The 26,634-nt window shown below is 38.3% G+C and overlaps 2 protein-coding genes across 3 annotated transcripts in view; both read right to left on the bottom strand.

The window, feature by feature from the left end:
• LOC108667473 (phosphatidylinositol 4-kinase beta) overlaps positions 1-26,634 on the bottom strand; it is a 63,654-nt gene that overhangs the window by 34,397 nt on the left and 2,623 nt on the right. The window contains exon 2 of one of the 2 annotated variants that reach the window (XM_018154498.2): positions 20,905-20,963. The gene's annotated coding sequence lies outside the window, so the exon portion shown is untranslated. Of the gene's footprint in view, positions 1-17,658; positions 18,041-20,904; positions 20,964-26,634 lie in introns of those variants that run through there. The other variant, XM_018154499.2, reaches the window with a different exon arrangement.
• Positions 22,343-25,844, bottom strand: LOC125179571 (dextranase-like; the record flags this gene model as incomplete). The annotated part of the gene is given in 3 exon segments (XM_047885691.1): positions 22,343-22,757; positions 25,219-25,611; positions 25,753-25,844. Coding segments are annotated over 3 exon segments (900 nt in total), but the record flags the coding sequence as incomplete, so codon positions are not given.

Here is a 26,634-nt window from a genome sequence, read left to right as displayed (position 1 = left end):
AAAAAGAACAATGTACAGGTCATGATCTCAAGATAAAACAATTCAAAAGGTCAGGTAACGTTAGCCCGAGGTATTGAAGGAACAAGCGCAGACATCAAGTAATATGTATTAATAGCAAAATATTTAAATTTTACGCCATACTGATTAATTTAAATTATTAATTTAATAAGTTACAAATAATTGCTAATTCATGAAGTTGAGCGAGATCATAGATCAAAATCGTATTACGACTACACACTCAATTGATATCACGACTCACTAAATTAGAACTAGACTATACTCGCTTTAGTGCATGTAAGTTCTATACACTCAGTCCCTTCAACACTTCATAACATGACGCGCACTAAAATCTTTTAAAGTCACGGAAACGTGATAGAAAGAAATCGTTTCCTAAACGCATGGCTACGATGACCAAGATATCAAAAGAAGTCGCTGTAACATAGATAAAGACTGAGTACTGCGAAAGTGTTTGTTTGCACGGTAGGATCAAAGTCCTTGCAGCCAACACCACTTCTTGAATCAGGCTGTAGAGGCGGCAAACCACACATAGAAAAATTATTGGGTAATGTGGTCAAAACAGTGATACACTTTCTGATACGTCCTTGCCCGTCCAAACTGTGTCAAGATGACCCACACTAAGGCAAGAAGGGCATTCTTATTAGCAGCCACGGTGGCTGCGTGAACATTGAGAGACGAAAAAGCTCTTCATTTTCATTAAGTACGCAGGAAATATCTAACGACAAAAAAAAAAAAAAATGGCGATGCGGCACATATGATAATAACACAGTCATTATTCACTAAGATAAAAAAAATGGCGATGCGGCACATTTGATAATAACACAGTCACTAACAACTTAACAGAAGAGGTGAACAGATAGAATCATAGAAAAAATACACTAGCAACAACAGAAGAGGTGAATTGATAGAATCACAGAAAAAACGAGTTGACGAGCAGCTCGCAAATAACGATCACGATTACATGGATCAGGCTACAATGATAACTGTTACAACGATCAAGGTTATATAGAAAGTCCAATGCTTCAATAATAACTAGTACAGCGATAGCGGTTACAATAATTACGGTTGCAACGATATCAGTCACAACGATCATAGCTTCAATAATCACGTTTACAACGATCGCACTTACAATAATCGCAGTTTAATAATCACTGTTACAATAAATATAGTTACAATTATCACGAATACAACGTGAGCGTTTGCAGTAGAGATCAGTTGTACCTTGGCAAGAACAAGGCTTTGCTAAGGAATTTCATCAACAGCTGCCAAATGCTCAAGATGTATAGACAATAAAAAGAAAATGAACAGGTACAATAATTGAAATTAAAAAAAGTCACAAATAAATAATTAAAATTCAATAAGAAATACTCTCTGGTATTCAATGAAACCTGCATTAAATAAATATCCAAAAAATAATTTGAGCAAACGGTTTATTGTTGAAACTGAAAATTTGTTTTATGATAATGCGATGACTGTGTTAACCGAGTGCGCCGCCTCATATACTGTAATATCCATCACAAATTGAACAAGTTCACGACGATTTCATCTGCGCTAACTTAATATTGGCGTAGAACTGACGCGAATTCAACTACCATGCATGTCTCGTCTCGTGATAGAGGGTTTAATGTAAGCCAGATAAAAACTGTTCAAAGCAGTGATTATTAGCATGATGAATAGTTATATTTGCATAAAATGTATAGGGACATGAGCGAGTCGATAAATCCGTTCATGCATAGCTCCTTAACGTTGAAAAAAAAACTTATGAGAAACAGGATGCGCCTTGGGACAGACGGCAGTGTCGCCCCCGGCAACGTTGCTGGTGGGGCATTTATAACAGCAAGTTTTTTCACGACAAGAAAATGAGACGAGAGAGAAGAAAAATGGTGTATGATCTCAACCAAAAATAATAATATACGTTTAAAAATTACTTTTTAAAGGCAACACTTCCAAAGAATCCAGTGTCTCCAATCTTAAAGATGTACCATGAATTTCTCATTTAATTTTCGAATATTAAAAAAATTAATTTTTCCATTTTTTTAATATACCTATAAATTTTTTTTAATATATAAATTTTTTTTCAAAATTATTTATTCTATTAATTGATTCATGCATTGCCTCCGACTTCACACAAGTGTGCAAAATTTCAGATCAATTAGACAGGTAAAAGTGTGTCAATATTAGTTATATATATAGGATTTGTAGCTGACAAAATTATTCTTTCAATTTTTTTAATATTAAAAAAAATCTTTTATTACTTTTTAAAATAATTTATTTTAACATTTGATTCATGCATTGTCTCCAACTTTAAACAAGTATGCAAAATTTCAGATCGATAGGATTAGTAGAAGTGTGTTAAATTTCGATTACAAGATTTGTAGCAGACAGACAGACAAACAAGAAGTGAAGTTAAAGAGAAGTGTTGTAATAATGTTTATTTTTAGCAAACCTCAAGTTTGAGAATATAAACTTTACGATGAGTCAAAAAGCGATTACGACTGTTTTGACTCCATTTCGAGCCAGTCTAGAATTAAGAGATGTGAAAAATTTCTTGCTTGCTAACAGCAAGATAAACTCATGTCATAGAATAGCACGATTTAAAGAGGCTAGCTCTGATACTTCCGCTGATTAGCATTTAATTGCAGCTCGTCGCATACAGAAAATATATAAAAAAGAGACAGTTGAAGCTTTTAGAATGGGCGCAAGCACGTATACAGACTTCCGTATACCCACCCCGGTACAATTGTAGGGCACATAATATGGCCTTGCTCCTGAACTGATTCAATTAGCAACACGTGATGTTGCTTATTAGATAACATTTTCACGTAAATTTGTGAGAATGTTGAAGCAGAATATATACGATGATCTTATAAATCAACACAGGCATCTAGCAAGTAAATGCAGTAAGGTTTTCATATGAAATTAAATCATGGCGAAAATATGCAAAGGAAGTCAATCAAAACTAGCTCTCGAGCTGAGGGCTGAATATTTTTGCTAGCAAGTGGTCACTTCATTAAGGTCGAGGATTGTGGAAGTACTTACCGTCCACACCAAACAGACCAATCGTTGTGCGCGCATTGCGCAGCTGTCCAATACACACCTCCATACAATGCTCAAGGACAAGCTTGCTCAAGTATCCTTCTATATTGGTAAAGATTAGCATAATCCAAGATATCGGTTTATTACAGATTGAGCTAAAGTGCTAAACGAACGAAATACAATTCAATATTTTCACTGAACTGGACAAGTATCCTTCTATATTGTCAAGGATTAGCATAATCCAAGATATCATCTTATTACAGATTGAGGTAAACGAACGAGATACAATTCAATATTTTTACTGAACTGGAGCGGAAATTATTACCAACTAATTAAAAGAAAAAAACCATACGGACCAGAGAAAATATCTTCGACTAGTTTATCAGCAAAATCAATATTCTCGCCAGGCAACGCATCGTAAATTCCATCGGGCATGGATGTTACGACGAGACCTAAATTGTTGAGCCTTCAGAAGAAGCGAATTGCCACTTGCAGGCCGCATGAGAGTGCAAATTCGAAAGCTAAACTGCCGATATAAAATTTTAATAGACAAAGCTTGCTCTTAGCTCTAAAAAAATTCACTCTCAGGATTAGGCGAACGAAGCTGTACATTAGCATGATGATAAATATATAACATTCAATAACAAGAGTTAACGTTTGCGCATTTCGATAACTCCATGTGAGGCTCAAATTCGAATTACTAAGATTACCCATAATTAAATGTTAGTTCATTCCGCGAATTGATAATAGTTAAAATTTCATTATCAACCCATCAACTAAAAATGCTATCTTTAAAATTTTCTCAACCAATTGGGGGGAACGCGTTTCATCGCCTCCAAACACCGACAAGAAAAAATAGAGCAGGGGTTCTTGGCTCCGGTATTGACCTCGCAGTCATTACCAGCAGGTACGGGGAGCACGAAACTGTTATAATATAACTCCTATTACTATTATAATAAAAGAACAGTAATAATATAATATACAATAAAAGCACAGGAAAATGGACGTACAAAGATGCCAAGGAAGATCAGTTTACTTCGTGACATATACGGTAGTTATAGATCGGATAACATTCCTGTACACAAGATTGTAAAATGATACTTTAAAAACTTGAAAATTCATAGAATCATAATGCAAGTTGAAAATTTGACAGAATTTAAATAAGAAAGCAATCATATGCAGTCCAAAGTCAGCGAGGTTGGAGGAGAGGTTTGTAAGCTGTACGAGAAGTTGTAGCGGAAGCGCAGTAACCGCACGCATCGCACGCTGGAGTGAGCACGTCGAATTCAGTGAAGGCTATAACAGTACAGTGCACACTGAGCCTAGAGTACACACGGCCACCACACTACACTGCATATTGAGCTTCGAGTTCTCGCAGTTCCATATGAAAGTAAGAGTACAGTAAATTCCTGAATCTTTACTTAATGCCACCAAACAGACCGATGATAATATTTGAAATTCACATATTGTGGGTCATTGTGAAAATAATCACTCATCGTGTATAATTTTTTATACTGCGCTAGAATGTTAATTTTCCCTATACCCAGGTAATTTAAATACTAAAGTGGAAATATAAAGAGCGATATTAATTCAGTTTTGCGTAGTCTATTGCATTAATAACATGCAAGCCTGAAATACTGTTCCACATTAATATTATGAATACAGGCTTGAAATTCCTTGTAAATTAGCCCTCAACCGCCTGACATGACTAGCCGGAGCAAAATTGTAACAAGCCTACTTCAAAAAGGATACGTTCTAGTAAGCGCAAAATGACTCGATTGATGGTTGCCGCCACGTACGAAAACTTCAAAAGTTCTCTATTGCGTACAAACGTCCTCAGGTTGCTACATTCAATAGTTTACGTATAATTTAAGTTGAAAGTTATGTTCCCGGAGAGTGACATACGGCGGTAGAGGATCAACAGCGCGGCGTTGATACTTCATCCAAGTGTCTGATGGCATCGATAATTTATATGACGACAGGTTCTGAATTTTTATTTTTCTGCTAATATTTGTATTACTATCAGACATCAAAGATACCTTGGGCCGATGGTCAGCTGCGTCGAAGATGAATCGGTACACTTGTACTGAACCACTGATGAGAGATCATCGGTTATCAGTGGTTGCAAGGTATTTTTCTAATTAAAATGTATACAGTTTATTCGTTCGACATCCTGCTACTCAGATCGACTTAAAATCTTTGAACTATCATGACCAAAATGAAGTCAAGAAAACGCTAGAACGATCAAGGGGAGAGAAGAAAAATCCAGACGCAAAACTTTGCTCGTTTCGATGAATAATGAATATATGCTCGAGCGAGAATATATTTTAGTTTTGATGAGATAATCACGTGAATGGTCTAAGAGACAACAGATAAAAATAATTCTCACAGAACCTAGACATTTTCCCCGCAGCCCGAGGAAAGGAAAAAATTGATCTTGGTCCGAGTCACAAACGGCTTCTGGCATCGCTCCAAGCGAAGAAACCTACCGCAACATGGGGAAACTTTGAACGGCTTGAAATCAAATTTGAGCCAGGATGGCTGAAAAAAATATGCAAGGCAAAATCATAAAAGCCAATTGTAAAAAAAACGAGAGAAAAAATTAAAAGGAATCAGGATAGACAACTTTTACAATACACGAAAGACTCCAGTAATTATAAACGATCGACGTTAACCAGCAAGTCGAGCATTAGAACTAAAATTGGCAATGCTTTTTGTTGAAGTTCCTTATTTTCAAAGATAGAATCTACTTCACTTGATATAATCATTGCATAAAAACTTATTTAGAACAAAAAACATAAAACGAAAAATCGTGAATAATAAATCCCTTCAATAGCCTAGATAAAATTCCACTATGAATGCTCGATTACGAAAAGCAAAGGACGAATACTCCCGCATCGTCCGTACAATGAAGGCGACTCTTGCTTTCAGATCTACTTAGGGAAACCTATTCGTCGTGTGGGGAGGACAGACCAAGTTGAGGCTATATGAGGGAGGGAGAGGCCATTGATGGCGGCGACAGCGGTCTCAGAGCCGCGTAAAAACCACCAAAGAACGACCATTGCGGCTAAAAACTAGAAAATCGACTTTATGAAAGCCATAGCAAGTCCCAGGCAATAGGTGGGACTAAGAAAGGCATAGTAATTGTGCTGGAAAATAGTTCATGATCTTTTGGAGGAGCTTAAAGAAATGACAATGAAAGCGCAGGGCATTATGAAGATTGATGGAAAATGTGCAGATTTATAAATAGGACCTCGCTGACTGAGGAAGAAAGATTGCGGTTCTCCTAACAAAAGGGGTGTGTTTTTATCTGCATCACCAAGATAGGTGAAAATTTAGCCAAAAAATTGGGTGTGGCTTAGAACCTTTGTTATGATGAAGACTTCCACGTTATAAACTTCCCGGCAAATGCCTTGTGAACAAAGGCGCTGCGCAGAATGAATAACATATTTAATACGTCAACGTTAAAGGTAAATCACCCTCAAAACCTTAAAAATTATTTTCTTCACGTAATTTCCTTTTTCCGTTATTTGTCACCTACAAATGTGGACAATTAAAAATCAAGTTCTGGCAAGAAACTCTATACTTGAAAAGGGAGCAATTTTGTTCAAATTCAATACCTACATCCACGGTATTTGAAAAAAAAAACAATCCTTTTAGAGTCTCAAGCTTTTATCGCGTCGATAAAATCGGAATTCAATGATAGTCAAGAAAGAAAATAGAGAAAATGAGCATTTGAGTCGATCAGGAAGCCAAAAACTGCTGTTTCCGAAGCTGAAGAGCCTCATTCGCCGATCCCCAGGCCAGCTAATCTAATGCTGACGAGCCTGCCTGTAACCCGAGACGCAGAGAGGGGCAACTCCGAGTGTTGTGGTGTGCGGTGCGCGCATCTCGCACGAGACCTCTCATTTGTTGGCCATTGAATAATGCCGTTGATATTCTTTACTCGTTTAGAGCGATGAGCAGGGAAATAAATGGGAATCATGAGATATAGGTTTCGGAGGTTTATGGCTGGCCACCAACAAGACAGGGAGGTTCTGTTCATATTCACCACGCGTTAGGAGGGTCCAGAAACAAAAGCAAAACCATATTGATCCCGTTTTTTAATGGTTTTCTAAACATAGTTGGGTGCACTGACAGACCTTGAATATAGGTCATAAGAAAGAGAACTAATGTCGGAAACGGCTTAGGCAATATAAACAAGACTTAATTTTTATGGCAGATATTTTTATTGATCATTCTTGACAGGTATTGTGTTAAGAATGAAGTGTATACTCCGAGATCGTTCGATGTAATCCAGTTACCTCGGAAAGAATAACTGATGTTGACGCTCGACGTAAGTTGTATTGGACACCAGAAGCTAGCGAGATATAACGAAATACAAAACAGATGACTCCAACATGATGAAAGCAAGGCCATGTCCTTCTTATTCTGTCTAGATTCTAGACCTTCGAAGCTGCCTCTTCATATGGAAATCCGGAAGCTCGAGACCATCAAGGCAGCAATGAGAGCTGCTGGAGAACTTTCTTCATACAATTCTTAGCAAACCGTTTTTGGACGGTATCTACGATAGCCAAGTCGACGATGACTGTGATAACCACGCAAGGAAGACCGCCGGAAATTAGGACGATGTTTCGCGAGCGCAAGAAGCCATTGAATGGTCAGGAATGTGCTGATGAGGCTAGACGACGGAAGCGTTTCATGCGATGCGCTGAATTGGGCATCGTAAATGCAAAAACAGGTTGACCAAAATAATTTGTTATACAAGATCGAAAAGAATCGTTGAAAAAATGTCTATTCAAGGATGCTACAATGAACAAAATTTATATGTGCAGAGGGCTCCACCTGGCACGTGCATTGCGATGCGCAGGAAATCAACTTAAATAAGTATAATGCTGGCACACTTAATTGAGATGGTTCGCTCAAATGCCAGTTATTGCAAAAGAGAGAGTTCAAAAGTTTATAGTAATCTACGGAAATGTCAGATGAAATAAGATGCCAGGCACGCAGACCTAGAATGTGTGTTCTGTGCACTTTCAATGCCTTGCTAAAAATGAGGGGAGCGACTCTTATAAGTCGCCCGACTGGCCGTCTGGAACAGCCGGATGGGCAGACCTTGTGCGTGGAACACAAAGGCACGGTTACGCCCGCAGAATTCCTCCTATATAACGCGCAAAGCTATATAAGATTGACGCATGTTTTGCTCACTGATTAACTCGCACAAAGCACGAGAGCAGCCTAGTTGGAAGAGCTATAATCTAAGAAACTCACAGTACAAGAGACAATAACAACAGTTTTGCTAATCGTTGGGCAGCACGTAATGAGCTTCGTCACCCAATACGGTCTATGAAATTTGTCTTTAATAAATCTATTTAAAAAATTTGAAAATTATAAGGAAGAACCACCAATTTCCCAAAGCAAATTTCGATCCTCAAAAGATCAGCAAACAGATTACACGTAAACATATTTAAACCTTCATAAATACTGAATTCATTCTTAGCATTCAGATTCACAACTGAATCTGTCAGTGAAATGAACCTGAAAGTCTTATAGCTCTCAAACAAAGGCTGGCTAGAATATAGCTTTATATATTCCACTAAATTATCACCTGTAAAGAGAAGCTATGCAAACATTAACATCAGTATGTTCCTAACACTATACACTGAAATTTAAAGACAAATTTCACATCAGTCAGTCACACTCGGAACGAAAGCATTTACGACCATCGAACATATACGAGGAATGCGGTGGCAAGGCAAGGTGGCAAGATCAGCACTAAAATAAAAGGATGGTGAGCGATGGAAACTGGGCTCGGCCCCACAGTTGCAGCCAGGATAAATTGATGGGCGTATAAAATGAGCGCAAAGGCATTCACAAGCCCAGCAAGTTGTCAGCAATATCGACCTCATGAGGTGCTTAAGGCTCTAGGCCGCTTTGATTTACCACCGTAGAGATAATGTTCGAGGCATCAAATGCAGGAGGTTAGAATTTCGTGCACATATATACTACAGAAACGTGTGGTTTGAAACTCCGAGTTGCACAATTCAACTTCCCTATACAAGGACTCTCGACAGGATTTGTTTTGGGTAAATACGCAGCGTAATTGCAGGGTACAATTGGGTTCTTTAACACTAACTTTAGCGTTTGGAGGCAAGGAAGTATCGACTCAAGAGTGCTTGCGTCACGACAGGAAACGAAAAAATACCAAGTTGCTTCACAAACTTAGATGCTGGCGCGCCAACTTGCGGAAACTTGTTATGGGTTCAGCTTCAAAGCAACTTGCGGCAGACATGAAGAGCACATCGCTATAGTTTGACCGTCCAACGACATAAAAAAAAAATCACGAGATAACATCAAAAATATTTAATTCGTGTTAAATTTTTACTTCATTTGCTTTTTACAATCAGGAACGCACCGAGTGGTAGATGCACTGCAGTTTATACGCGTAAGAAAGTGATGTAAAATGTACACTGTTTACTGTGATAATCATATATAAAAACAAGTAGGAATAGGTTCTTCAGAGGTAAAATTCAGTGAAATGCGCAGGGCCTTTTAACGCTGCCTCCACTGGAGTTTGCACCACGGATTACAACCCAAAAGTATGTGATGGATGCCATAAAACACTCAGCACATACCAGCTAAAAACAGACACAAGTGAGGAATGTACGGGGACTGCGACACAGAGGGAACGTGCTACCCAGCCATAAACATCGCCAGGAAATGCTGCTGCAGGCCGCTTTTAATTTACACACGCAACCGACAGACGCACTTCCGAACTTATAGGCATGAATTCCAACGTTGAATTGTTAATCCGTGAATACCTTATCAAAAGGCTAGTTTTTAGACTAGTCGATTACAATTTACGAAAATTATCAGAATCGCGAAAAGCCTGACGTACCCTGATCTTCGACAATACTATTCTGTATAGTATGAACTGCACCTGATTTTTGCCGCTTTTTTAAGCTGAACTTGAGATACTGAATGACGTCCCACGGAAAAACGTCGGTAAGGCAAAAAAGCTAACTCGCGATTTAAACAAGCCTTGATTATCCGAGGGCGTCGTAAATTTATTGGTCAGTCACCATTCGTGTTTGTGACTCGCCACATATCCACATATCATAATGCATACGATTGTAGCTAAAATTTCTGATATACAAATCTCCAACTGCAAATGCTCTCGATGGCCATTGCAACGTAGTTGGAAAAATACAGTAAACCGTATGTACGGCATGACACCAGTGATTAAAAGTTGAATCAGGAACGTAGTACATGGACATCGTCGATTGCAGCTCATGAGTCATTCCTTGCATAATAAAAAAGTTTGATGTTGCGGCCCGAGCAAGTATATACGTATTGACGAGATGCAAGGGGATAAAGTAAAATGCAACTCAAAGACACGAAGATTACTCGTGAGACACAGAATTTTCAGCTGGCGTAAATAAGAAAAAAAAATAAAAAACAACGAGACGCACTTGTATGCTTTTTGAATTTTTCAATTTTCTTAAAAGGTTATTCATAAATAATGTGTGATGTGAAACGACGACTCCGAAAAAATTTCAATATTATCCCTGCTATAGTTAATCCGTGAGTGATATGATGACATCACTAGATAGGTAGCTTTGTGAACGAGAGAGGACCATAGATCCAAATTGAGGTCAAAGAGTGCAATGAAATTCCAGGCCCAGAAAGCCAGTCCACCAGACAGTTTACGACAAGCTTGTAAACCGCAGGAGTTTTACGATCGACCTTGGCACTCTTCCCAAGCTCACTGCAGCATTTGCACAATCAAAGCCAAAGCACAAAATTTTAATTTTAATTCCAATTTAGTTAGTATATTTAGAACGTAAACCTAAATTATGGCGCGGGATATACCACGTTAATTTTTTATTGTAAATGCATAATACATGGTTGCGAAATGACTATGGAATAATAGGGTTATGTGAATAAAACAGATACAGTCGTCAACTGTTAATTTTCACATTCGTCACAAAAATAAATGATCAATTATGAAATGCGGCCGTTGCTTGTCATTGGCAAAAATAGAAAACCGTTAACTGTAAATGCGTAGTTCAAGGCAGAATGTAAATAAACTTACTACCGTCACGGAATACAAATAAGTCTCGCTTGAGCAATGCTTTCATACTTAAGCTAAATATAACTTTGTCGCGCAGTAAATGGTATTCTACATCAGCACGTACAACGAGACGTGGTCAGTCACTTACGTATCCTTGTAAAAGGATTTGGTCGGTGAAGATTTCCAAATAGAAACTGAGCCGTGCAGCTGAATTTATGCCAGAAAATCTAACACGCAATTCGAATGCGGACATCTCGTACGAGTGAGCGTACTTCAACCCGAGGTTGAGCAACGCAGTCCTTGTGATAGGCTAGGATAACAGCTGACAGGTAGGCAGGCACATATGCCAGGCTTCGTTACGTCCTCGCGATCTACTTCTTTGCAATCAAAAGTCATGTACTGAACTGAAAAACAAGGGCAGGCTATTAGTGGCAACGGAAAAAACAGATGGCTTCTCGGTACTAATCCCTCTGATAGGAACTTTAGCCGGCATATTGGTGGGCACTAAGCGAGCCGACGTTAGACCATTGATAGTGCCAATAAAATTTTTAATTACGCCCGTCTTTAGTAAATGAACACGCAAAGTCTGTTACCTGCGCTGATTCAAACGAAGATTATACGAGTACGATTCAAGCAACGTGACCCAGAACGACCTAGCCCGTTCAGATTCCTACTTCATACCTTGGCCGGCGCACACTTAATGATCGGCAGGCACAGGATTATTTAGTTCCTAACGAATTTATAGGAGGTAATAAACTGGAATAAAATGAATGAAAATGGTTTATAATGACATTAACTTCGATTGTGAACAGCTAGTCTTCGATTTCGGCCGAGATGTTTACATGGGTTTATACATAATATAATATAAAGGTCAAGGTTCTTGCACTTACGCGGATGACGCACCAGACGAGAGATATACCTACATAAAGAGCAACAGACACATCTCGAGCACCGCGAAACACAAGTAGAAGGTCAAGCTGGCGCTATCAAAACGTGAAACTCTCCTCACGACCACATTATTTTTCGAGTTTCAGAATCTTTCCATTTATTGGGGTATAGAAATTATTACTTAATTGTTCGTATGCCTCACTTCATTTTTTATGCCGCTCAATTGATGCTCTGAGTATTAATTGAGATGAGTATTATTTTAAGTACGTATTAAACTCTAAGTATTAATTGTAATACTTCAACAGGTACTATTTTACATTGAGACTTTCAATTTATCAATACCTAACAACAATTAACGAACATAAATAAGGTAAATATAGTTCACTACATACTATCACAACAGACCTACGTACTCTCTAATCTGTCACCGCGAAGTTACCCCAACATTGGCAGCACTTGAAATACCAAGCATTTGGCGGTCCGATAACAGTATATTTAGTCTCTGCAATGTGGAACGCAATACAAATCAGACGGAGGGTCTAGACTAGTTAGTCAATTTGATTTACTTCGCCATAATCCTGGAGCCGCGGGATTCTTTTCATACCGAGAAAAATTAATATTACTTCGATCCAAATGAAGAGGAACCAAATACACTATACAGTCCTTAATAAAAAGTTTACATCAGATTCTTTTGAAATATGTTTCGGTCTTCGTGAACATTAAAAAAAACACGCTCATGACCTTAATCCGCAAGTCCAACACGTGAATTAAGAGCAGCGAAAGTTTTATAATTCGCATCAAGAGACCATCTGCACATCGCAATTTTTTTCAGTAGTCATACTTGAGTGGGAGCCTTTATAAGGCTCACGTTATGAACTCTGGGAAAAAATAGAATTTGAAATATATTAAAAACAATGACTACTACTAGTGTGTGTCTATCGAGTACACATAAAAGTAAAATAGAACACTAGCAATCTTCCACATTATTTCAGCCCCCAGATTCCTCTTTATTTCGACAACAATGATGAAAACACAATATAATAAATGAAAACAAATTGGTAAGTTGGCTGGAATTTGAAGGAATCTCCTTGAAAGCAATTTAAATAAATACGATGACGATTAAAAAATCGTGTAAATTTGTTTTATAACTGAATATCAGTAACTTCTAGTGGTCTTCATAATGCGAAATAACTACAACAGTTATCATGTTCATCGTTTGGTTCACATTATAAACACGTTGAGACCGATAATCTAATTAAATACATCACGATTGAAAGAACATCTTAATCAAGTCGAGAATTATTGGTCCTCTTACAAGCTAGAATTCTTGAATTATACGTAATGGCCATGATTACCGAGCATTTAATCAGCAATGAACGTTCTTATCCAGCGAATGCTTGTTGAAATTTGCCAACTGTTAACGGGTCTTGAGCCAGGAATAACAAAACAATCAAATAGCAGAGACGGATATTCACAAATACTTTTTACAACACTTCTCTTTAACTTCACTTCTTGTTGTTTGTTAGTTTGTCTGCTGCAAATCTTGCAATCGAAATTTAACACACTTCTACTTATCCTATCGATCTGAAATTTTGCACACTTGTGTAAAGTTGGAAACAATGCATTAAATCAAATTTCAAAATAAATGATTTTAAAATTTAAAAACATTTTTTTTCAATATTAAAAAAAAGTAAAAAATAATTTTGTCAGCTACAAATCTTATAACTGATATTTGACACACTTTTGCCAGTCTAATTGATCTGAAATTTAGCACACTCGTGTGAAGTCAGAGGCAATGCATGAATCAATTAATAGAATAAATAATTATGAAAAAAATTATATATTAAAAGTGTATATTTAAAAAAAAATTGAAAAATTAATTCTTTTAATATTTGAAAATTAGATGAGAAATTCATTGTACATCTGTAAGATTGGAGACACTGGATTCTTTGGAAGTGTTGTCTTTAAAAAGTAATTTTTAAACGTATATTATATTGACTATATAGATACTTTAAGACAGACACTTTGAGCCTCACCTATACTATCCGAATCTAAAAATCAGGCGCCGTACTTTCAGAACTTGCTAAGACAAAGGTAGCGGCACAAGCACACGTAGCTTCCGATTTCTCGTCCATGATTGGTGGGTTTAGATTGATAAGTCTTCAGTTATTGGCTAACTGGACCACAAACTCGCGATTTTCTTTTAGTACGGCAGGGTAAGTGGAGTTACCGTCAGAACACTTCAATGATCGCAAGTTAAATAATAATATACGTTTAAAAATTACATTTTAAAGACAACACTTCCAAAGAATCCAGTGTCTCCAATCTTACAGATGTACAATGAATTTATCATATAATTTTCGAATATTAAAAAAATTAATTTTTCAATTTTTTATTATATAACATTTTTTTAATATATAATTTTTATAATTATTTATTCTGTTAATTGATTGATGCATTGCCTGGCTTCACACAAGTGTGCAAAATTTCAGATCAATTAGACAGGTAAAAGTGTGTCAAATATCAGTTATAAGATTTGTACCCGGTAGCTGACAAAATTATATTTTCAATTATTTTAATATTAAAAAAATCAATTTTTAAAATAATTTATTTTGACATTTGATTCATGCATTGTCTCCAACTTTACACAAGTGTGCAAAATTTCAGATCGATAGGATAAGTAGAAGTGTATTAAATTTTGATTACAAGATTTGTGGCAGACAAACAACAAGAAGTGAAGTTAAAGAGAAGTGTTGTAAAAACAAACACAAGTTCATGTGTCACAACTGCGATGGCTTAGTTTATGTCATCAAGCGTTCATGTTGACTTCCTGTTGGTTCTACCATAATCGCGAGAACAACTGTTCTACAGTTCTTATCAAAACAATAATTGTAAGACCAATTTCGACAATTTTTCGACTCGAGATATTTGAAGAATAACCATTTGCTTTCAATTAATACGAGTAAGGAGATTTTGACATTTATGATACCCGTTGACGTATATACTATACAGTGGGAAGCAATATACACAACAGTTTTCATTCATGTAATTCGAATAAATACGGAGAGAAATGTCAATGATATGTTCCTCATACATGAAAAAAGTAACCATGAGACAAAAAACAATTTAGGACGCATCCAACAAATTTTCTCTCTGTCATTCAATTCATGGTCGGTTTCATTTTTCTCTTCGAAGCAATTCAATAAAAGTTTGTTTGCCTGCAAGAAACATTCAAGCTCGCAAAACTGTTAAGGTTTAAAGAAGACAATATCAAGACTAGCGAGTAGACACGTGCTCAGGGCTTCGGCTACTGAGAATGAAAGCTCAGCATAAAGGCATATGACGCGTTCCTCTCTAAACGATGAGAAATGTTTACGAGCGAACAGATGCGATCGCTGCTCTGTAAAACAAAACGGGGCACAGGCGCTAAATTATAATGCACAACTGTGATCATAAGCTGTAAAATTGATCGTGAATTGATCTGCTGTATGTACTTTAGTAGCGTATAGATGGGCACTACAATTTCGAATTTGGAGACATGGAAGGTGCATTATTCCGTTCACGATACTACCATAATCTTGCAAGGTTTCCTAGGTATGGGAGAGTCCAGTTTGCAAATAGTATATGCTACCGTGTTTGTGTCCTGCAGACGATATAAGAATAATTACAACACTATTTCTGAGCCAGCGTCATGCAGACATGGAGAGGAAATACGAGGTTGCCGATTGCCTACAAGGCAGCCACCCGGGGAGGAAGTTAAGTTTATTTGGGCCTCCCTGTACAGCCGACTACATGCCAGTAAACACCACTGAAATGGGCGAAGAAAACCACATTGTTGGCTGGCTAAACAAACCAATCTGGCGACTAAGACCAACAACCTACAACTTTACACACAAACAGGCGAAAGTCCAAACAATTGCGTGCCATGCGGCCCCAAATGCCTCATGGTTTCTAAGTTAGGTATAAGAAAATAGCGAGAGTATGTGGTACCTACGCTAGGTATGATCACCCAAACTTTTTACACAAGAGAAAAATTCGATAAAATTCAAATTATAATGCAAATACAGACGCCTTTGATTCCTTATGACTTGAAAGGCGGAACTAACGATGCATCTTATCACTGATAACGTAGCACTGACAATAACTGAACTGTGCTCTACTTTTGAGTGCTCACAAACACTGATTTGGCTGAGGCTTGCACACATACTTTACGCCTTAAACCAAGATAGTTGTTAGTCCTCCAATACGGTATTAACGAACGTTTGAACAGGCAGCTTAGGCTTGAAAGAAAGTCCCTCATAAGCTCAAATATACGGTTAGTTTAAAGGTTTGCTCCCGCGGGGTATGTTTCAGAGAATCACTAGGTGGCGAAAAAACCTTAGTGGCGAAGAAACAAGTGACTAAGAAAGACAGTCGTGCTACAGATTAACACACGATGACTTAATAGAGGCTGGTTATCAAGATGGGAATACTGTTATTCTTAAGTTTTGAGCCCAACGTTCAAGTTAAAAAGAAGGCCGTATATTATGGTGGGAATGCTGTTATTTTGAAGGTTAGCGCACGTTGCGTAGGCCTAAACGAAGGTCAAAACTCCGGCCGACGGATAAACAGCGAAACACCCTGACAGGAAGTACGAGCTGCCGCTACGTATAGAGCCCCTGGCGATGGACGATCCACAGCGTGACTTTCTCTTTGACGAGTCGCACTGGACAACATATGCGTAGAAGTCCAGGAAAGTTTAAATTACATAATTTCAGGATAGAACCGTTGGTCACATATCAAAACCATAGAAATGCGACCTGAAAGTTTCACTCTACAAGGCTCAGTAATGATAGATAACTGATAACTTGGAACTATCTCTTGATTAGTTTGAACTTCACTTTGAAGTGGGAATAAATACTTGAAACATGAATTGTCAATAATAAATGAGTAGATGGCTCATCCCCCTTGTAGAGATAGCGTTAAATGGCATTATTTAGATAGCGTCGATGATATATCATGAGCTTTAGCCTTTTGCGAGTAATACAATAAAATAAAAAATTCAAAAATGCTGGAGAGGAAATTCTCAAAAGAACTTATATATTTTTATTATAATATTTTATTATTTAGTGCACAACAATTTCTCTGGTATAGCTGGTCTGACAAGAATTCTGTTTAATGACCAAGATAGCGAGAAGATAAACTGCTGTTAACTGATTAGCAGATTCGATGCAGCATGCAGGAAGAAATGTGTGTTGTGCAAGTCGAAGCTATCTTCCTGTATAAAATATCACTATACGGCAAATTTGCTTGAAGCCCGTCCGTGCCTAAGATGGCCAAATTGTGATAATGTTATTCCTACCTGAATCCCGGATTATTCGTGCGCTAGACGAATAGTTATAGTAAAGACAGCATCTTAGAGAGCGATATTTGTTAAGCGATATTAAAAATAAATCATAGTCCAAGTTAAAGCAGGAGCATTCAGGTATATGCAATAAAATGCATTCGTATCAATAAATTCATTTCAATTAATCAAACGTTACTTTACTATTGTACAAGTAGAAAATTGGATATACGTGTTGACCGTTTATCAGACGTAGCACACACATGGATGACATGTGAACATAGCAATGACCGTAACAGTTACGGTACTCAGTACTCACCTATGCGAAGAAAGACGACAAGCAGCGAAAAGTGATGATCCATGTTGAGCAAATATACCCACAGCACGTACTCTAATAAATAAGGCACGTAACCAAAGGTGAAATGACTTGTCGTTGAACTTATTCGATAGGCTACAGCGCCGACGGGACAGCTGCTAAGCGGGGTAGAGGCGTTTGGTAGCTTGGCAGGGCGGTGTAGTGTAGTGACAAGGAAGACTAAGCTTAATCTAACTTAGAGTCATTTGTACTACAGACTGCGAGCTTGCCGCATGAACACTCAAAACGTAAATTTCCCAAAATAAAACAAGACAGATTCTTGGCAAGAGAGTGCAGCAGCCAACGCCTAACAGGAAGAGACGCACACACCCTCCCACGACCTCAGACCACACGACACTGAGCAAATTTCAAGCACTCGCCGCTCCATTCCCAGACCCAGACATGAGTCGCCTGAAGCGTTTCCTGCTACCTTCACTCTCTTTATAGCGTCAAATCGTTCATGTTATGCTCATTCCATTCAAGATATTTCGAATGCACACACAATTTTTACAAATCCTTATAAATTAGTAGAGTTAGGAAAATGAATAAACTAAAACCAACAACAAAAAGACTGCTATTCGTTCACGTGAGTGCGCGGCACAGCAAATCGTCAGAAAAAGAGCCGAAGCAGCACTCGTTTTCCCCACCGCTGCCCGACGCGGCGTAAGCGGCTGCAGTCAATCCCAGTGGACACACCCGGATGAAAGCATCAATAGGTTAATAATTCAATGCCATGCAATTGATAGAATGGAGAAATTAAATACCTTGACACTTTTACCTGAAATGAGGCATAATAAGAATCTTCTTCAGCAACTAGTTCAAATTTTAAATTCTTAAAAAATGTTGGCGTTGATAAATTAAACAAACCTGGAAAATATATTGCGTTGCTGACTTACTTTTTTTATGATAGTACGATGGTTTACTTTAACCAACTAACTTAGCTTTTAATACGTTTTACATTCACTTCAATTCATGGCATAGTGATCTATTCCTGCCTATAGCGTATAGGAGCATAATATAAAAATTACAAATAATCACATATTATTATTATTTTACAATTAGGAACAGAATATTGGCAGGACACGTGTGGCGATTAAAGTGCATAAATTTCTGGTATTTCTCGCAATGGAATAGAATACTGTCAAGTCTAGCGCCTTAGCACCTTACGAATAGTCAGTTATGGAAAGATCGGGTTCCAAAAGCCGGATCCCTTGTGAATCAAGTCACGAAAAGTACAAGAATCGGCAACAGGCCATATAGGCCTATTTTTTCAGTGTCGACACTTCTATTCTATTCTAAGTCTATATGAAACAGAACCTTGCGTTCTACCAGTGAGAGATGAGACAGAACCTACACTGCGTAACGGAACGCGCTTACAATTAAGATAACACAGGCTATCATGAGTATTCTTCATGTTCAGATAGGCAGAACAAAATCTATCAATTTGGTTCATTATTCTCATTATCCTCCTGCATTCACGTCAAACACACTGCATGAATACATATTATTGATATACTCGCCAATAAAATATATTGCTTAGGCGGCTGAGGAAGGTGGGGTGGAGTGCATAGTGGCAAAGCAGAGAATTTTCAGAATCAATTCATGTTTGATTTCCTGATTTCCTCAAAATTTAAACCGATATCATAATGGTATCATATGTATGATAATTCTAGTATCTATGATACTACTTTACTGGCCTTCTCAAAGAACTCAAAATTGAATTTGAGGAAAAGTCTAGAAAACACTGCTTTTCCATTGCCACTCTGGTGGAGTGAGATCAGTGCTAGACTCCTGCGTTTGGTATTTTTTTTAATCCGAGACGAGACGAGACGAGACAACAGGCTCTGTCCCGGTTCGCAATAAAAACCGGGACAATTTTCAGCCTTCCGTTGGAATTCCGGGACGATACCGAGACGAGACGAGACGTCCCGGTTAAAATAGGTTGTCCCGGTTCATAATTTACCGGGACACAAGTTTTAAAGTCCGGGACAGAAGTCTTGTCTCGGTTCATACGTTTATTCCGGGACAAATTTTACCCTCTGTCCCGTTATTTTTTTCCCGGAATTTTCTCGTCTCGTTTCGTCTGTCCCGGTTCATTTCGAGAAAATTATTTCGAGACGCAGGAGTCTAATCAGTGCATTCCTTCAAAATTCTAAGCAGACACTCTGCACATTAGGTAACTTCTCTTATTTATTCCCTAGAAGTACGATTCAGAAAAATAAGGGAGACATCGAAAAATAAGGGAGATGCACTTTTATCTTCGAGTGGGTCAACCTAACCTAGTTTAGTCGGGGAACATTGGGCGTATCATCAGTACAACTATTTAGACATTACGACCAGATCATTTCCTGAACGAACATTAAATTTATTTCCAAATAAGTTCACTTATTCCGTAATCATTAAAATATCGATGACATGATTGACATCTATGGCTAGAATATGTACGAAAGTTTTCGGAAGAAAACCGAGCAATTCAAGAGAAACTCAGTTACAATAAGTAAATTCCAAAATTGAAAAAAATATAGAAAGGCTTGGAACAGCAGCTCATTAGAAGTCGAGAATATATTTTCGACGCGAAACCATCATTAACGAAAACGCCGCAAGAATTGCTCCAAGTACTTGAAGGTTTCAAGTCTTGATCAATCTATAAAAACAAACCAAGACACGCATCATATTAAACAGTTTTACCTTGAGAATCATCTATCTCACCAACACGTATAATTTACATCATACATTTAATAATATAATAGATATATAATACATAATTTCCTTCATGAAAATTACCTAGATCTCGTGCGAGTGCTGAGGTCAGAGTACCAAGGTTAAACCGTCAAGGGACATAGCGATTTATCGATGGATCAAACCTAGAAGCCTGTAGCAACTGGACGCACGAGCGGCCATGTTGCACATACGACTTTTTCGGGGTGGCTTACAAATTATTCTCGAGGTAGAAAAATTCAATCTTTAAAAATTTAAATCAAATTTAATATCAAATTACTACAGAAATATTCCGACTTTCAATCACTTTATAATTTGTGATGATAGATTGACGCAGTCTTGGCTGAAATAAATTGAATAAGAAATAATACGATTTTTCTCAGCGCCCAATTCGAAGTTACCATCTCTAAATCATACAAATTAAAATGCACTAGCAGTAAACTAGTGAACTGTCAATTATGAGAGATATTAATCTATCGCTTGTTTACTCACCTAAGAGTCAGAAGATGTCAGACAGTTGATAAAATCAGGGTAGTCGCAGAAAGTACAATCTGAAATTTAAATAGAAAATTATATTACAATTAAATGAATAAACAGTCAAATCCAAACGGTACACATTATGCGCACACAAAGTAATTGTTATTCTAACCATTGCCTAGACACGTGGTTTGAAAATAAACAGCTCGCTCTAACGAGGTATTACGAAAGAATCCGCATGCATACAAATCAAAAGATAAATCACGATCCTACCAAAATTATTATGATATACCTGCCAGCTTTCTAAGCTAGTTGCTCTATTGTTAAACTTAAAAATCAATCATTTACTTATAAGGGAAAACGAGTGGGAATTGATTCACGTTTGTAAACATAATAATATCTACGTACACTCGTGATACATCATGAATCATCAGGCACTTTGAAATCCCCAATTTCGCAGTAAACTTAACTAAGCTTATTACGGCCTCATCAACCTCACGGAACAGCGACGAGTTATGAGTGGGTGTGCAGCAGCAACGCTAAATAAGTTAAATCAAGCGTCATCAGCTCACGAGTATCGCGGTGAGGGGTAAGGGAAGCGACTAATCTTTCCTGCTTACCGCGTCAACCTGATATCATTCGCACGCCTCTTGCACTCGGTTCACTACCGTGGGTCTAGGAACGGTTAAGAACAAACCTAAACGAAAGCTAATAGAAAATAAAAAATTCATAACTTAATTGGCATAAGGTTAAATTGGCTCACTACGTCCTCAACTTCACCGACTTGTCCGGCACGAACAAATCGACTTCATTTTCAACTTTAGCGCATTGGCTAAATTTCAACTAAATATTGTAAAACATGCCGCTATTCAATAGAATGGTAAGAATACGCAGGTAAAACACTTTGATGCGAATGTTTAGCGGGACTATTATTATAGTTGTTGCGGTTATGCGATGTCATGTGATGATCGAAAATTATGCGATGATCGAAAGTTGTACACTGATCGGAAGTTTAGTAACTATAAGGGGAATTCCGTGATGATCGCAACTTTCACGATGGTTGTAAGTTAAGAAAATCACATTCGTGCAAGGGTGTAACTCTGGCTTTCGAGGGAAAGCAAAGGATTTGAAAGATATGCAGCAGATGAGCCTTTATATAGTAAGCTTACTTTTGCTTGCCGTGTCCACGAGCATCAAGATAAGGGCACGGTCTACCTCTACAGAGGGCGAGGTGTCTACCTCTACTGGGGGCACGCCGTCTACCTTTACTGAGGGCACAGCGTCTACCTTTACTGAGGGCACGCCGTCTACCTTTACTGAGGGCACGGCGTCTACCTTTACTGAGGGCACGCCGTCTACCTCTATACTGGGGGCACGGCGTCTACCTCTACTGAGGGCACGGTGTCTACCTTTACTGAGAGCACGCCGTCTACCTCTACTGGGGGCACGCCGTCTACTTTACTGAGGGCACGCCGTCTACCTTTACTGAGGGCACGGCGTCTACCTTTACTGAGGGCACGTCGTCTACCTGTACTGAGGGCACGGCGTCTACCTTTACTGAGGGCACGGCGTCTACCTTTACTGAGGGCACGACGTCTACCTCTACTGAGGGCACGCCGTCTACCGCTACTGAGGGCACGGCGTTTACCTCTACTGAGGGCACGACGTCTACCTGTACTGAGGGCACGGCGTCTACCTTTACTGAGGGCACGGCGTCTACCTCTACTGAGGGCACGCCGTCTACCTCTACTGAGGGCACGGCGTCTACCTCTTCTGAGGGCACGGCATCTACCTCTTCTGAGGGCACGGCATCTAAATGAACGGCGTAAAACTGTACGAAATGCACGGCAACCAACTCTACTAAATACCTGATGTCAAATAAAACTCTCGTTGTATCGGAATGTCGGGTTATTTAAAATACAATTGTACAATTTCGGAAAGTTTTCCGTTGTGATGATGAACACGGTAGCACCCAAGGTGATTAGGAGTAGAGCCTGAAGACCAAAAACGACATTGTCCAAGTAAGTATGTGAATATGAATTAAAATAATGTCAGTAAACTTTGTTCATAAATGTAATTGATTGATTTCGACTATGCTAAAGAGGTATGTGAGAAATCGTTTTAAATTCTTTGCCTCGGCGCAATGCTAAAGTAATAGAAAAGGCAGTACAAATATAAACGCGAATAAGAGACACCAAGAGACGAGCTTATTGTGGTGCGCACTTAGAAAAATGAGATTTCGTCCAAATAGCGATGCACTTTTACCCCTGTTTGGGTCATCCTGACCCAGTTTGGCCCCACTAAAGGGCGTCCGCTCTCTGCCAATGCTGTGGGGGTAGGAAGGTGCCACTATTCGTACAATAAAACCCAATCATGTTTCTGAGAGTGACATTTGAAGTAGCAGCCATTAGCATACAAATAATGTTTCCGATTTAAAAAATGAAAAAAATTCAAAAAGTAACTTTTTCACCCAAATCTCACACTTCTAAATGCATCAGGAGACATGCAAATTCCTAACATTTATTTGCATACACAACCTGAAGTGCTCGTAAAAACAGCACGTAAGGTGAAAAATTCCTGTTTGTCAAGCAGAAATACATTATTGTTGCCAATGATCACAAAAGCAAGATTTTCCGTTTAATTTATCATTTTCCTAGCACTTCAAGATGCTTCAACAAAATTTCTCACAGGAACTCTTTTAAAATGCTCGGCCAGCAAACATTGCTGCAACTCTACAACTGAGTGCGTTTAGCGAAATCTTCCAAGTCTCAATTATATAAGCAGGGTTTGCACCGGTATTTAGAAAAAAAATCCACGAATTTTCCATGACCTGGTTCTGGTAATCTTTGAATGTTAACTGAAAAGAGAGTAGTCGGCGCAGCAGAACCTAACTTTGCCAGAACGTGCACAAGATGTATATCAAAACTACGCATCCACTTGTATAGTCATTTGACCATTCAATTTAATTATGAATCCATTTTTCTCCGCCGGTTCCAAATGGTACCGCTCGGCATTAATGGGTTAACACACGCAGCACAGAAAAAAACTAAATTTTTTTCATTTATTTGCAAATTCAATGACTTTCCATAACCTGAAATGAAATCCAATGACTTAAATTTCCAGGCCGGGAAAAACTAAAAAATCAAATTCCATGGCTTTCCAGGTTTTCCATGACCGGTACAAACCCTGTTTATGTGATCACCTTACTACCCAGTTAAAATTTTGAGCCGAGACCGGCGCCGGGTTTAGCCGGGCTGGTCGCGCTTTAGCAGGATGGAGCCGTGAAACAATAACCGGCCATCTATCCCTAAAACTGCGTCAGAGCACACCTGGGCAGGTACTCAGAAGCTAATTAGCGCTGATACGCGGCTGGCGATATCGTCTCTAAAGCGGACATTTCTGCTCTGTCGCGTCTCTACGCCGGCTCTGCAGCCGGCGACGGCCTGCTCTATTCCCTGCCCTAAATTTTAACTGGGTATAGCCCTTATCCTTTTAGCTTTTCTATACTAATTCAAGCCTCCATAGTTAAATTCAAGATTTTATATACGAATAGAATTGGCGACGGTTGATACATTCATGGCATAGTCAAAGGGCAACTCTATACCGTGAATAGCATGCATATATACCGTGCGTCGCGGGTTAGTGAACTGAAATACGGTTCGAAACAGTTCAGCGAACGGAGATGAGAATCAAAATACATTAGTTCAGCCAACAGAAATACTGTTCAAAGTGCAATTCAGTGACCAGAAAAACTGTGGTTCAAAATGGAATTCAGTGAAAAGAAAAACGGTGGTTCAAAATGCAATTCAGTGAAAAGAAAAACGGTGGTTCAAAATGCAATTCAGTAAACAGAGAAACGGTGGTTCAAAATGCAATTCAGTGAACACAGAAACGATGGTTCAAACTGCAATTAGGTGACCAGAAAAACGGTTCAAAATACAGTTCAGCGCACATAAATACGGTTCAAAATACAATTCAGCGGACATAAATAAATTCAGCGGCCATAAATATGGTTGAAACATGCGCTCTTAGCTGACTATGGATCATGAGAAGCCATGCGTATTGATTACGGACATGGCAGGCCAGACGCTGACCTCGATAGGGGTATTGCGTGACTACGACCTGCACTCTCAACTGATCACGATCGTAACGACATAGATCGCAGATCGTGAGTTGGCGACGATCGTGAGCTAACGATAAATAAAAATCTACAATGATCGCAACAGAATGATGATAAAAAAATTTAACGATGTACTTAGACTTTCGCGATAAGCGCCAATTTGATACATTTAAATGGAGGTAGGAAAAGTAGATAGTTGAGAGTTTAACGATGGTTGAGAGCTTAATGATGGTTGTGAGTTTGATGATGGTTGTGAGTTTAACGATGGTTGTGAGTTTAACGATGCTCGTGAGTTTAACGATGGTTGTGAGTTTAATGATGGTTGTGAGTTTGATGATGGTTGTGAGTTTAACGATGGTTGTGAGTTTGATGATGGTTGTGAGTTTAACGATGGTTGTGAGTTTAATGATGGTTGTGAGTTTAACGATGGTTGTGAGTTTAACGATGGTTGTGAGTTTAACGATGGTTGTGAGTTTAACGATGGTTGTGAGTTTAACGATGGTTGTGAATTTATTGATGGTTGTGAGTTTAAGGATGGTTGTGAGTTTAACGATGGTTGTGAGTTTAACAATGGTTGTGAGTTTGAGGATGGTTGAGTTTAACAATGGTTGTGAGTTTAACGATGGTTGTGAGTTTAACAATGGTTGTGAGTTTGAGGATGGTTGAGTTTAACAATGGTTGTGAGTTTAACGATGGTTGTGAGTTTAACAATGGTTGTGAGTTTGAGGATGGTTGAGTTTAACAATGGTTGTGAGTTTAACGATGGTTGTGAGTTTAACGATGGTTGTGAATTTATTGATGGTTGTGAGTTTAAGGATGGTTGTGAGTTTAACAATGGTTGTGAGTTTGAGGATGGTTGAGTTTAACAATGGTCATGAGTTTGATGATTATGGGCACATCAATGCTCATTGTGAGTACTACAATGATGACCATGAGTCAGAGAATGAACATGATTTTAATGATAATCACTTTATAAGCAATTTGCAGATTAATGCTAAAATCTCAATTAATAAATGGAATCCATAATCCAAGAAAATTGTACTGATAAAATTAAATTGTACAGAAGTGAAATAGTGATTGGTTAATGGCATGGGTGAAATTGAGCATAACATGGGGAACTCTTGATTCATTTAGAAACAACCAAGTGAATTTACTATTAGTATAACATTTTAAAGGCAGCACACTCTAAATGCAGTGCACTGTATTATTTTTTGCTATTCTATATTCTCTGCTCTGTCAAAATAACAGCTCCAAAACTGGTTGTCAACATTTGACATACGGTATATACTTGTGGACTTGTTAGACATTGTGTGTCTAGCAACCATACTACCATTCTTGACACAGGAGTTGACATTTTATTGGATCTTGCGCACATACTGCTAAAAATTGGGACAGGCATGGAATATATCAACTTTTTGGGCCATGATCAGAGCTTTTGTGCCATTTTCATGAACCCATAATCATTATATATATGTACCTTATAGATATCATATACATTCTATCATTTCTATGTACTTAATTGTTTATTAAAGTGCACAATTGGGCCACAAAATTTGGTGTGTTTTTTAAATTTTTCACTTTGGAACACAAGATTTCTGAAATAACTAGGCAGATTCCAATCCTCA

Source organism: Hyalella azteca, unplaced genomic scaffold (genome assembly GCF_000764305.2).
Source record: "Hyalella azteca isolate HAZT.00-mixed unplaced genomic scaffold, Hazt_2.0.2 contig2766, whole genome shotgun sequence".
Taxonomy (NCBI): domain Eukaryota; kingdom Metazoa; phylum Arthropoda; class Malacostraca; order Amphipoda; family Hyalellidae; genus Hyalella; species Hyalella azteca.
The sequence above is the reverse complement of the archived record's forward strand: the minus strand, read 5'-3'. Positions and strand labels throughout refer to the sequence as shown.